The sequence below is a fragment of the Barbatula barbatula genome, assembly GCF_947034865.1.
Source record: "Barbatula barbatula genome assembly, chromosome: 1".
NCBI lineage: Eukaryota > Metazoa > Chordata > Actinopteri > Cypriniformes > Nemacheilidae > Barbatula > Barbatula barbatula.
Window position 1 is genome coordinate 8867699 of NC_136766.1, and position 14628 is coordinate 8882326.

At 37.9% G+C, this 14628-nt stretch overlaps 2 protein-coding genes across 4 annotated transcripts in view; one reads left to right on the forward strand and one right to left on the reverse strand.

Annotated features, from left to right (window-relative positions):
- Positions 1-112: 112 nt before the first annotated feature.
- rwdd (RWD domain containing 4) lies at positions 113-4274 on the reverse strand. Of its 2 annotated transcripts, none has more exons than XM_079453359.1 (7): positions 4003-4274; positions 3169-3249; positions 2927-3036; positions 2475-2625; positions 2173-2281; positions 2017-2066; positions 113-1511 (listed from the first exon to the last, which is right to left on the reverse strand). In XM_079453359.1, the coding sequence occupies exons 1-7, from the start codon at positions 4024-4026 to the stop codon at positions 1479-1481; spliced, it is 558 nt and encodes a 185-aa protein (XP_079309485.1). In that variant the 5' UTR covers positions 4027-4274; the 3' UTR covers positions 113-1478. The 2 variants fall into 2 exon arrangements, 1 of the variants encoding a protein (XP_079309485.1); XR_013786455.1 differs by having other exon boundaries at positions 1027-1511; positions 1665-2066; positions 4003-4221.
- Positions 4275-6137: 1863 nt separating this feature from the next.
- The window catches only part of adam19a (ADAM metallopeptidase domain 19a), a 68329-nt gene continuing 59838 nt past the window's right edge, over positions 6138-14628 (forward strand). Inside the window, exon 1 of one of the 2 annotated variants that reach the window (XM_079453376.1) lies at positions 6138-6605. In XM_079453376.1, the coding sequence (XP_079309502.1) occupies positions 6482-6605 (124 nt within the window). In that variant the 5' untranslated portion in view covers positions 6138-6481. The remainder of the gene's footprint in view (positions 6606-14628) is intronic. The other variant, XM_079453377.1, reaches the window with a different exon arrangement.

Consider the following 14628-nt stretch of genomic DNA (forward strand, 5'->3'; position numbering starts at 1 on the left):
CGAAAATGCAAAACTTTTTTAACCTTCAAAGAACGACTTCAACTCTACACCACAAGCGGGATACACGAATCTATATTAATTAATGTTTTAGACCATTCATGACTAATGAAATAATAACAATTTTGACATTTTTATTGTGGTTTGATACACATTGTTTGTCTATTCCAAGTCTGATACACGTTTCATGCACATTTGCTGTTTTGCCATATTTTAAAGCAATAATTTAAGACTTTTAATAAATGAGGACATTGGATAATCCACCCAAAAATGTAAATTCTGTCATGTCAATAATTAACCCCTCCCCCCAGTGGTTCCAAACCTGTAATACTTTTATTTGTTCTGCTAAACACACACAAAGATATGTGAATAAGATGTTAGCAACTGAAAGTTCTGGGCCACCGTTGACTACCATAGTAGAAAAAAATGAAAATGGTAGTCAAAGGTGCACTAGAACTTTTTGCTTTCCTAAATTCTTCAAAATATCTTATTTTGTGTCCAACAGAACTTCAACAATATTTCTTTTCATTTGCTAAAATACTTCCAGATGTCTTTCTTTGAAAATAAATGTATACAGGTTTGGAACAACTTGAGGGAGTGTAAATGAGTTGTTGGGTGAACTATCCCTTTAAAGACCAAACCCTATATGAACAAATACTTTTATATATATAACAACATTCATACCAAACACTTGAAAATGTCAGTTATGCTGATAATATATCCAACAAAAAGTTTGTTGAAATAGAACAATACACAAAATTGGTATTGTTATATAAACTTTAGGACCTCACTTTATATAAAGAATTATCTATAAACAGTACTGTCTAAAATATGTTTATATAAAAATACCTTTTTGGGCCACGTGTCAGACAACATTCAAATATTGTGTATATATGTGGCATTATAACCCTAACCCGACAACAAAAGAACGTATTACACTATGTTGACTATTATGCTCCATGTTTTGAAATTAAACAAGAGTGCCACTACCCACAAAAGACATTGTACATTGAATCACTGAATTTCTTTACAAAAAAAGGCATAGAACCTCCATGAAATTTATTTAGTTGGTGAAACATTGGGCATGGATGCAACATTTGCTTGCATCTGATGTAAACGCTAAAAATACAATTTACTCTATAGGAATTGCACTCTGATGTCACATTGGTGTGCTTTGTGAAGAAACACCCAATTGCTTTGCTGGATGCAACATTATATTTCTATGACTTATTTTTACTTAAGGGTGTTTAGCTAAATAACCGTATAACAACAACCACTTCACTGGCTCTGAAAAACACAAGCACAGTCGGTGCTTGACTTTACACTCATTGTTGATATAGCTTTGTGGCACAAACAGAAGAACTGCAGCTTCTGATAAATTAAGATCATGGCCGGAGAAAGTTCACTTCAGTTTTCTTTAAAAACAAGTGCACAGACACATTTCATTTAAGCATTCATCCGGCTTCAATCCATGTGTCTGTTTAATTCTCCTCTTTTCCTCCCGTTTTGCTCAACTGTTTAAAAGAAATGCAAAAAAAGCTTGTTAAGGTCAAAAACTGATGCAAGAAGTGCAGTTACCTTGCATTGAATATAGAAAGTAATATAAATGTATATGATAGAATAAAATATATGTTATTTCAGAAATTAATTTAATGAAAAATGCTTACATGCTGTTTGTTGGCAAAAGTGTGGCAAGATATAAACAGGAGACACATGGAAAAAAAACATGTAATTATTCACAAGAAAACATTTTTAAGCCAAATAACAAATACATTATGGCCTGGTTTCGTAGACAAGGCTTAGCTTGAGCAAAAAATATATCTCAGTTAAATTACGATATTTAAGTCGCTTTTATCAAAATGCCTTAGAAAAAAAACATTCTTGTGTGCATCTTGAGACAAAACAATGACAAATTTAAATATATTGCAGGGCAATTTTTTTCAGTTAAATTTTAATTTTAATCTGGAACAAGTCGCACTGTCTGTGAAATCTGGCAAATATCTTATACTTCTTATGTACCTTAATAACATCTATCCAGTTCCATCCTCTTGGTAGCTCTCCTTTGTTATCTGTTCATTGAAAACAAAATTTTCACATTAACATACATTCAACAACATATATTACAAAATACAAAACTATTTGGCAATAGAACACCAATCCATCTGGAAAGCTCACCTGTTCTTCCAATCAGTTTCCTCTTCTGTGATTTGCTTAGTTGCTCTTTCTTCTCTTTTTTCTTACTGACAGAGGTAGTATTGATGACCTCACTGTTGGATATCAGGGTCTTAGAGACAGTACACAGAGCTACTACATTTAGTTTCAGAAGCCATGACAGGACCCTAAACAATACCATAGCAGAGAAGCTGCAATGAAGCTACAATGAAATGCTTATTCGAAAATAAATACAGCCAATAATTCAGTACAGAGAACGTAAAACTTCTGAAAATGCTTTAAGGTAAGAGTTTAATAATACACACCACAGCAGACGTCACAAGCTGGTGGTTTTCCATCAGCATTTCCTTGTTCTCTTTGGCCCATTCAAAGAGTGTGTACATCATGGCAGTGCCCAGGTTGGCTTCCACCTGCTCAGCCAGCTGGGAAAGAATGTACTTCTTTGTGTCTGGAGATCTGAAAGATACATGAACGTTTGCTTCTGTGGTGCATAATTTTTTTCAGCACACTCATTTTTCTAGACAAGTGATATGACAGAAGTCCTCTCTTTTTCCCCAAACTATCCATGATACCTACCCTATGTTTTTAAAGGCAAAACACACACTGAAACCACACTTATAGAAAGCAACCTTCAAAAAATTGTGTGGATGTTACAAACTATGTAATATTTTAGGTCAAGCTAAAATGACATCAGAATATTTCAAAACCGAAAGCTTTAATCCATTAAGCCTAAAGCATCCCTGTGTGCACAACATACAATCGGTTGTTGAAAAAGCCATCTAATGTTATCTGTGGTGCTGTTTCAGGATAGCTATCTGGCCACGAGACTTCTAGCAGAAATGATTTGGAGTCGTCAGGATCTCCTATCTGTAAAAAACAAGAGGAAAACGGTCACACTACACTAAATGTGCTTACACTAAAAGGGGAAAGTGACCGCTAGCAACATCACATCACTAAAAAGAGATAGTTGGCAATGACTTGCTGAGATGCAGCTCATACCCTGAACTGAAAGGAAACCGGGGTCAGCTCTTTAAAGCAGTCATCTCCTTCATAGATTGACTGAAGAGCCTCCAACTCCATCTGCACAGAAAGAGTTTAAGTTAGAACTACATTTACATTTAGGCATTTGGCAGACACTTTTGTCCAAAGCGACTTACATACCATACGACTTACATACTTAACTAATACCATATTAATAGCATAGCACTTTTGACAGGTACAATAGTACACCGACTATAGTACATAAGTCCCTGTTAACCAGAAATTGCGATCGTTTTAGAAAAAAACGAGTGAAAAGGAGAAAGTCGATGGGCGTTGCTTGAGTTTTAATGTGAATTGATTGGATATATAAAAACAGCTGTTGCATTTTGAAATGAAACTAGCAGCAGACTGACAGTTAAAGGGGAGGAGTTAACGGACGCTCCGCCCAAGCCGTATAATTTACGTCATTGTAGAAGGATCGTCATTACAGGGCGGAAGTGCATTTTCAGATTTTAACTAAGGATTAAAAGGGTACATGAAATTTAAACATAAATTGACCGCATTTATAAGATATTTACTATAAACGCTGTAATATTTCATAAAAAACTAAGATTTGTCATTTTTAATTTCATTCGGACTTTAAAGACACATTTACACAGTAGCCCACAGCAAAAATAAAAAGGTTTACACATTAGCCAAACACCGATGACAACATTTCGCGTATCAAGCATGCCAGTCAACACTCAGGTGTGAAACTGAACAACAGTACATTGTCTTTAATGAGCATATTCAAGCACTTGAGAGACATCTGCTCATGTGATTATTTGCTAGCATTAGCTACATCCGTCTCACCTCCTGGTCTTCGTTGGCAGTCATGTTGTCAACTTCCGCCAATCCAACACTTTGAACCAGTCATAAACAGTGCTAGTATTCCAGCGGATTGTTACTTAAATAACGTGTATACTCATATGAAGACCAACATGTTGTGGATAACCGGTGTTTAAGATGATCTTTAACAGTGGCAACTCTAAACCATAGATGAAGAGCGTCGGCTCAGACGATGCGCGGACTGCCGCCTACAGGACTGGAAGACAAAATTCACTAAAGCTGTAACGCGCATACTTATCCCACAGATGGCGGTAAGTCTTCTTATATGCAGTGCAAAGGTATTTGATGATATAAAACAAACAGAACACTCAATACATTTAAGTGTTTGGTTTTTTTTCTCCAAAATGTATCAAGTAACCAAACGAATCGGAATATGAATAACAATTTCAGACACTTTCAAATGCTTTATCAGCAGGGTTTTTTTTTCATTGCATTAATAAACAATACATTACTTCAGTTCAACATTAAATGAGACAAATCCTTTTGAAATAAACGTCAGACAAAATGGAGTAAAAGCATTAGCCAAATCAGATTGTAATATTCTGTGTGTATATGGGTGTTTGTATATATATACAGTACACACCCATATATATACACACACATGATATTAAAATCTGATGCTCTTACTTCCTCTTTGCATCTTTATTGACGAGATTTAATTACACACATAACATAACCAAACAATTGAAAAATACTTTTACATCTTAATAGTTCACATTTACATCATGAAAGTGAAACAGTGGAATGCGATGTCAAAGCTCATTTTGTTTTTCTGCGTAAAGACTTGAACGTTGATTGTTTTCAATCATTTACATGTGGAACTCAACAAGACTCAGTCAGGGACTCGGGGTCAAAGACATCCTCGTTGAACCAAGAATAAAACTCTCTCATCACTATATAAACCCTCCTGTATGTCAAGACCGCAGTGAGGTGCAATAGAAAAATTGGGGGCAGAAGATTATTTCCTTGCTCACACCTGACAGCCAATAGTCAAATTACCTGCAGGGAAGATTTACTGTTCTGATCTATTTCTCCAGGACGCTACAAGGGCCTCCATTCGATAATCCATTTAAAAATGAGTTTATAAAAGATAACTCATGGTCAAGTATAAATAATTTATCATATGTCCACAAATGCAATATTTATCATACTTTCATTGGGCTAAAGGCATTTTGAGTACATTGACATACGCTGAAGACATATTGCTTGAAAATCTCAGTATTTCACAGGTTCTGCTGTGAATTTCAACCACGTAAACAAAACACCAAAACACGCACAAAAATAGATCTGAATTCATGTTCCTCCATACCTCACGTACAATTTTCCGTCCTAGCATTTAAAGCGCACTCAAATTAAAGATTTCTTTCACATTGTGTATTGTAATGGGAATAGTCTTTGTGGTTTGGACTTGAAAGGGGGTACCAGACACATGCAGTAAAATAAATGACTATTCCATGGCGCACCACCGTCCACAAACATTCTGTTACATGCATTTACTTTGAGCATTGGGAGAGCTTAACTCAATTCAGCAGCTTTTCTCTCCCAAACCATTCGTGGCAGTGTTTACGGTGCCATGAAGCCAAAAAAATAAGATTATATTTTACAGTACTATGTGTTACTTGAGCCATAGGAGCGCTGGTAGATAGCTAAAGCTTTAAAGTGATAGTTCACCCATAATTCTGTCATCATTTTCTAACCCTTTTGACATTTCAAACCTTTATGACTTTGTTTCTTCTGCAGTACACCAAAGAAGAAAGTTGATAACCGAAAAGCGTCGGCAGCCATTGATTGTATTGTATGGATGGACACAAAACCAATGCAAGTGGTGCCAGTTAACAACATTCTTCGAAATATCTTCTCTTGTGATCTGTGGAAAGAGTTTCTTTCTTTCGAAGAAAACTAAATAACTGTTGTTGACCGAACAGCGATCACTTTAATATTTAGATGAATATGATCTACGTGGCATTGCAAACTCCACTTGGGTTTTATAAAGCTGCAAGGCCAGTTGTGTTCAAGTTAACAATTTGTATGCTGATTCGAATCAACTGTTCTATACCTGAATGGCATTAAAACTTAAAAGAATTGGAAGGCTAAATATAGGCCAATATGAGGTTGTTTTAGATCTTAAGCCTCTCAGTCAACTCTTGGATCGCGGGGCTGTTACTGTACAATGATCAATGAGTCATAAAGTCACTGTGCCCAAAGAAAAGCCCGGCCAACGTGGGTGCGCTTCCGAGTGCCAGGAGGTTCACGAATCTGATTTCTCTTTTTTTTCGTAGTAGTACAGCCGAACGCGTAAACGATGGTTTCCGTGTCTCACGCAAGCCGAGAGGGAAGAGCTTAGTTGACTCAATTAGATCCGTTTCTTGTTTTCTCTTGCGCTGGCAGCGGGCGAGTGACATTGCGAGCGGCGAGACGGAGGACAGCAAAGACCGCCACAGGGATGTATACCAAACATAGGCAGAAAAACGGACAGATTTCTTCGTCGCGACATGTGCTTGTGATGCTATCCGTTTTTCTGTGTAACGACTTACTGGAAACTGTCGGCGGAAAATCTTGGGAAGAAGGTAAGAAGCGGCTTCACTTAGCCTACTGTAACCTACTTGGAAAGTTGTTGTCTTTTGTCAACCAGTTGCGCGCTGCCGTGGAGAACTTTTAATGCCGGAAAAATGCATTGTTGTCAAGAAATCGCTTCGTGGAGTGTTCAATTCATGCATTAATAGTGCAGGAATATGTTGATTTTGAGCGATCATTTATCACTCTGGGTTTCTAACGTTACCATATAAGGATGGGCAGCGGTTTTGCGGGGTTACACGGTGGTCTTTATTCTCAGCTGGCTGTTAGTGATCATGTTGAAAGTGCACACAGTCAGATGGGACATAAAAGCCACTAACTGGCCGCAGAAGAAAGTAAGTTACACGACTACGGAGAAAACGCTACATGTTTTATGAGACGATATAAAATGTTGTATTTTTTTCTGCCAAATGCTTTGGACACGTGAAAGCATCAAATCTCCACTAAACCACCGATTCAGTCTTTATGAATGAGTTTGTTGTGCAAAACGATGAAAAACTACAGGCAGGCAAAGACATGACCGAAGATGACTGTCGCATCAGCGCGAGGCCAACGCACCCCGATTGATGCTGATGCAGAAGTTCTCTAGGCTACGTGAGACAAAAAGTGCCATCCCAGTCAGATCCGATCTTCACAGGCTAAAGACATATAAAAAAGCAGCACGATCCTTTAAACACGGCGTTTTAAAGGAAATCACACCATCTCGTGCTCTCAAGATATCCACAAGAACGCCACGAACACACACACGATTGTATTGGGAAAAGTAGGTACATCTCTTCAATTTGAGCTGGGACTCTGGGACCTGAGCTGAACTGCAGTCTCCATATTGCACGAAAGACCTGTAATGCATTTATAACAAGGCTAGCGATATTATATACGACAAGCTAGAGCCATAAGTAAGAGTAAGTGTTCTGCTTAGCTGAAACCAAGCTACGAGACGATGTTAAAGGGGTCATATGACACGGATACAACGAATATTATTGTTTGCTTTAGATGTAATGCAATGTGTATACACGATTTAAAGGGTCACGAAACCCACCTTTTCTGCGATTGTTTTAAAAAAATGCAACTAAAACGGGGATGAACGCTGAGTGGGGGAGTGGGCGGGGCACGAGAGAAAGTGATCCGATTCCGTATCTTAAAGGGCCCATATTTTGCAAACTTCACTTTTACAATGTGTTAAAACATCACATGTCCACGTTGTCTGTAAACAAGCAGTCTTTAATGTTACACATGTGCTCACTCCTTTTTTTATAATTTGCGTAATAGGCCCTTTTCACAATTACGTCATTCAACGTTCGCCTTTTCGCAAAGCAGTGTATCACAACTTCCGTTCGAAGAAATGTAACAACAGCGACTGAAAATACGAGTGGTCAAGACATCGGTAAGATTATTATTGTGTTCAGTATCAGGCATGTTAATATTTCCTAACGCTATTGAATGCCAGAACACGTATTCGAGTGCTTATCCGAGAACCTTCGCTATCTCAAAAACAAAATAATTAACTTCTTAAGTATACCTTCATCGAAGAATGTTTTTCTTTTATCTAGCTTTTGATCTTGTCGTAAGCGACTTGTCATCTATCCGTATTTGTGGGAGCTGTGCAAGGGACTTGGTAAACTCCATAATGAAGGCGCTAGCGGAAGTAACGATACACTGCTTGGCGGAAGTAACGATACACTGCTTCGATGCAGAACGGAAGATGCGTGACGTCATGCGAAAAGGGCCTATTCAAAAACCCTGTTTCGTCACTCAACGGCAAAGCCCTCCCAGCAATGGCGACGATCCGCCATATTTGCTTAGACACAGCCCCATGTGTGAAGTACAACAGTCACCATTGTTAGGCCGTCAGTGGAGCTACACAATGTCTGCGCCATGGAGGCACTACAGTTGTTCTGTATAGGGATGTACCGACCAGCATAACTGTCTCCATAGACTCCTGCAAGCTGAGTTACAGAGAACAGCATGGTTAAATTTCATTTAGGAAGGAATGTCCTGCCCAGAATCTGAAAAGTATTTCATGTTTGCGCCAATCATTTCACGCCAGACTGCTTCACGAATGAGGGCCAGTACAACGCTGGACTTTAAACAAGGTTGCTACTGAAACTGGGAGCATTAACAATACTTTGTGCCCAGTCCTCATATCCAGCAGAAGCAGTAACTATCACAGCTCATATTGTTAGTGATTAGTCTTTCAAAATTGCCACTCTTAATGGGTTTGTTATCCCGCTATATTGGTAAAGTTCCTAACAACAGAAGTACAGCATCTAACTGTATTTTTGACGCTGCCCTAACATGCTGTTGGGCTTATCGTAAAATTATCTAGTTTTAAAGAAAATTTGTACATGAACAATCCTTTTAGGAGCCCACTTGAATAAAACAAGGTCGTAATAATGCAATATGATACCTGAGTTTTCTCATTATTGTTATGACCCAAAGCTCACAGTCCGCACTTCAACTGCACAGTACAGGATGATTATTGCCTTTTTAATGAGTTAATAGGCTTGTACTAATAGTTTTATGTTCATTTGCAAAGGACAGCACATCGAAACAGACCAGCAACCTAAATCATGACGGACCATGCTAATGCTTATCGATCACTTGAAGAACGTTAATTTCACAATAACTGAAAAATTTCAACAACCATTTGGCAACATTCTGTTACATACTAAAGGTTGTCACTTTTTCTTGTGTCTCTCCATCAGTGTCAGACATAAAGGGCTGAACACCACTAACAATTCCTGAAATTGTTTGGTGATGTTTTGTTTTGGCCGGTACGAGTTCATGAAACTCCGCCCTCTTCTGGAGAGGGGGCTGGGACATAAAGCTCATTAACATTTAAAGAGATTTAAGCAAAATCAGTGCGTTTTTACACACTGCAGCTTCAACATGCTATAATAAATGATCAGCTGGGTATTTTGAGCTAAGACTTCATATACAAACTTATTTAAACAGCTATCGTTTCCTGTACAACTCAAACGTCTTGTGATATATTCCCTGAAAAAAGCATGATACTTTCATGTAGAATGAATCAAAACAAGGCACTGTCTGCTTTTGTACAACGAAGTTTTAAAATGCACATTTATATAAAGCTATCCAGTCATATGACGTCAACTTGTAGGCCACACCGGAAAAATAATTCGTCACAGTTTCCGTATGGATTTTTACAATGGCGGTTGTCGTGAGTAAAATAAGGTATTTTTTAAAGCATTACTTACAACGTCAACCTTTGAAGCAAATGTGTTCCAAACACGTACGCTGCAGTTGCTAACAATAAGATAGATTTACAAGAACTACAACGGTTGTCTGTCTCATGAAGCAAGATGCGCACCAGTAATATTTGTATCTAAGCATTTTAATAAAAGTGACTTAAATATCCTAATTGAACTAAGGCATAGTCCCGGCTTAAGATGAGCCTTATCTGTGAAACCGGGCCATAATTTTTTGTTTCGGAGAAACTTTAATGTGAACCTTAATGATATTTAAGCCCTGGTTAGAATTTTAAAAAGATTTGCATACCCCATCATCACCCCATTGTCTTGTACCCCTTTGGAGTGCACTTGCTCCAGTTTGGGAACCACTGTTCTATAGTATTCATAGGTCTTATTTTTAGATTTAGACAGGGCTGAGGCTCAGTGTTTTTAGCATACTGTGCTGTTTGTGACAGAATGCTTTGAAAGCTAAATTTGAGAACTTTAAAAGTAGAAAATAAGATGAATACTGCAAGGAAATAATAGTGGTTGTGTTGAATCAAATACAAACGAAGCGATTGCACAAACGTCGACAGAACTCATGGAAGAAGGCCCAGGTTTATTGATTGTAGACTTATTTGAAATATGCACATAATAGCAAAGGGGGTATAAATAAGGCAGGCTTTTCGCAGTGGTCTACCCACAACGCATTGTGCTCTCCACAGCTGCATGGGTTAGTTATAGTGCCATTATTCATTTATACGCCTTATGTTTATGCGATGAGAAGAGAGATGGATGACTTTGGATTTCATCAGTATGTCTAAAAAGCCTCTTGTTCCTGGAATGTTCCATTAGTCCCTGGACTACATTTCTATCAAGATAATGACTTTTCATAAATTGACTCACACAATAGATAATGGTTGTTTTTCCTTGTAAAAGCGAAATCTTATTACAACACTATCATCTTTTCTCAAGCAGTGGTGTCATTATAAATCCTCTTTTTATTATGTATGTTAAATACCACATATTTTTAAAGTGTGTATTATTATTTTGGATTTTAGTGCGTACGGCACATGTTGCTGGCCTTTTAAACTGTTTAGGTGGAATTGCATGAATGCCCTCAGCTAGTGCAGCACAAAGTTATTTTTTGTCTGATGAAGGCTTAAGATATGTCCATGTATCGCAGAACAGTTCGAAATGCGGGGCACTTAAGTGCCCTCCTACACAAGGAACACTCGTGGCATTTGCAAAAAAATCCCAAGGCTGCATGAGTCAGATAGCATTATAAATTGATATTTTCAGGTTATTTATAATGAGACAAAGAGAGAAAACTGAGAGGAATTGTGCATGTATGTGTGCGTGAGAGAGATTAAAAAGAGAGACAAAGGTAATCAGAGAGTGAATCAGGACAAAGCGCCATAAGGAGAGATAGGGAGCGTGGCAGAGCTGTTAGTTGGAAGCTATGGGAGGAGTTTCCCAGTGTTGTTTAGAGCTGTCACAGTAGACAACAGTCCCCATGGTGCTTTGTGATTGCATTTGGTTTAAACTGCACCCTGCAAACAGTGATAGAAACAGTTTCATTCAAACCGTTGTATCTGTCTGTCTGTCTGTCTGTCTGTCTTTCCTTCGCGCACACACCACACAGAAGCAACCTTCAATCTTGTGCCAGCTTATCTCTCATGCGCACATGCACACACTCAGAGTCCGTAAACGGCACTGTACTGCTTCTTTCTGATTGGTTTGGATTTACCAAATTGCAGATGCTTCCTGTATCGGATATTGCCATGTTTTTACCTTTTTTATAGGAGTCCCTGTCTCCTAGTGATAGTCTGTAGATTGGTCAGTCATACCAATGAGGGCTGTGGTGTCTGTGAAAGTGCTCACATATTCAGACAGCTGCTACGATTGGCTGATCTATAAGCCAGGCCAATTCTTTGGCCAATATTTAGCCATTTTGACATAATCTGCATTAGTTGATAGCCATGTCCGCTTGGCCTGTTTGCTGAAGGTTTTGTTATTTTCCACTTTCACTTTTTAGAGATAACCTTGCCAATAAACCTTAGACGATTTTTAACAATTAAACTGTCAATAGTGCATTTTGATTTATGTTATTTATTGAGCAATGTTTTAATAGCATCAAAGAGGCAGTGTTTACACTTACTACGTTTATGCTAATTATTGTCGTCTCTTTCGGTAAATTGTATTAAAATATGGTTGGCAATTCACCAGATATCAAAATTGGCCATTAAAGGGGTCATATGGCGTGAATACGTGTTTTTCTTTGTCTTTGGTGTGTTATAAGTTGCCTAGGCATGTATTAGACACGTAAAATTGCAAAAGTGTCGAAACAAACGATGCATTCAATCTAAAAGCGAATGCTCACCCAGACCTGCCTGAGATGCCTTTTGTAACCACGCCCTCACAAATCTATGTCAGTTCATGGTATGATTTGACTTAGACCCTCCAAATGTTTACGCAAGTAGGTGGGCGTACCCTGATGTTCCAAATATGTTAAGAGGCGTTACATTTCCGTCACACGCTTGCAGTGTTCGACCGATCACTACGCACTGGTTAACTGGCCAATCATAGCACACCTCGCTTTTCAGAGCGATGAGCTTTGTTAAAAATCTGGGTGTTTCAGAGAGGAGCAAAGAGGAGATACAAAAACATGCACGGTATGTGAAAAATACAGTGTTTTGAACCATATATCATGTATACACATTGCATTACATCTAAAACAAACGATAATATCAATTTTAGCCGTGTCATTTGACCCCTTTAAGGAATATACTTTTTTCACTTTCTATCTCTTTTATCATTGACAGGAAACATGTTTTTCTCTGTTTGTTGTGTTCTCTCATGGTGATAGATATATAATCATAACATCCGTGCTGCTTTGTGGATCTTATGTGCTTTCTTCGTAGTAATGTACATTTGTTCTGGATGCAGTAGTACACTTATCCTATTTAGGACACTGGTTGGATAAAACCTGTATTTGTGACAACCGGTTCAATATTTCGAAGTGTGTATTTGGCATTTTAAAGCTAACATCAGGGCCCTTATTTATCAAGCTTCTCAAAGTGCCATTTTTGTCTTAAGTGCTGAGAATTCATGAAATTGACTCCTCCTTCCAAGTATAAAAGCAAGTTAGCAAATTTCTTAAAGCTAAGAATTTCCACAATGCATTCTGATTTTGAGTGCTCATCCGATGTGCACTCGCTCATTCATATTTCCCATGATACAGTGCGAATCAACCATCTGATTAGAATCAGTTGGAGTGACCGTTAATGCCACGAATGTACATTTATACACTTGTGGTTGTTCTTGTTGAGAGTTATTTTCTACTTTTTGAGAATAAACAGATTCAATGAATGTAGCAGTGTTTTATTTTAAATATATTAAGGTATTTTATTTAACGTAATAAATGTAATTGTCATAAACTGGCTTTTGGATGTTGCAGCATTTAACCGTGATTCATTGAGGGAACTGAGCATAAGAATTGCACAATATATCGCCCAGCCCTATTAGGAATATACACATTTTCCTGTGCGGATGCTTTAAAATATGCTCAATATTGACATCCATATAATGTCAATATAACGTGTTTTTTTATATTTATTCCTCATCGGGTTCATAATTCTAAACTCCAGCAGACAACAAGCCCAAATAGCATAACTTGCCCCCCAAGCAGTCCAGTCTAATGTGATTTTTAAATGTATTGAATCTTTTAATAAAATTGTCTGTGCAGAGGAATGTGTGTGGAATGGCAACAGTAAAAGTTTTGACTATATCGAGCCAATTGTGATGCTCTATAGAGATTGGCATTAGACCTGAGGTGATGCTGGGGTCATTTCTCTATGTCATTCATCTGTGTGACATTAAGAAATCCAAATAAGCAATAAAAAGTATTTTTGCATTGATAAGGGAGTTTTGAGATCTTAAGAGTATTTGTATAGTTTGATGAGCTCTTATATAATAATTGATCAATGAAACCCTTAAGGCAAGTGAAATACACATTGGGTTATATAGAAATGGTGATTCATTTTCTGTAGATTGATGAGACTCGTAATAAGGAAAACAAAGGGGAGGAAAGGAGAAAGTAAATTGAAAGCCCCCAAAATAGGAAGATTTCTAATCCTCTTCTACTTTAGACCTTACATTTCTTTAAGGCTCTTTACTAAAAGCCCGGTAAGAGAGGAAGTAAAAAAGTGGGGTTCTTTGGGACCCCCATGGCAGCCGAATGACTAGATGGATAGATAATTGTCAACCAGAGAAAGGTCACTTTCGCTCAGTTTGAAGAGCATCTGCCCTCAAGCCATCTCCGGCCTTCTTAGATCATTCTTTGGGAACAATGTCAGACTGGCTTGCAGCTAATGCCTTCTCTAAACCTATTCGTTTTGGAAAATGGTTTTCTCTGGAGGCCCATCGTCTGTGTTGATGGATTCTCTGGATTTATGTTGTGCAGGCGACCCACTGATTATTTTAAGTCCCAGAACACTAACTTTGCTTTGATGATATTCATTGTGCAAAAGAACTGAGTACAGCCAGTATAGACTTTGCAATGCATTAGATTATGATTGACAAGCCACGGCCATTTAGATCAAACCGACTTCAGACAAGACCGATATTTTAGCGTTAGAAGAGATGACACCATTACAATTTGGAGATGGAAAAGAAAATTGAAAAAATAGACCATCTTGTGAGAAGCATGCCAACACACTCCACCCCCTATCAATTCTATCGCTTCCTTTTATCACGTCATATTTTATAAACCCCAGCCATAATGGATATGGCGAGGTCAGTAATGATCATATTTTTCCACATT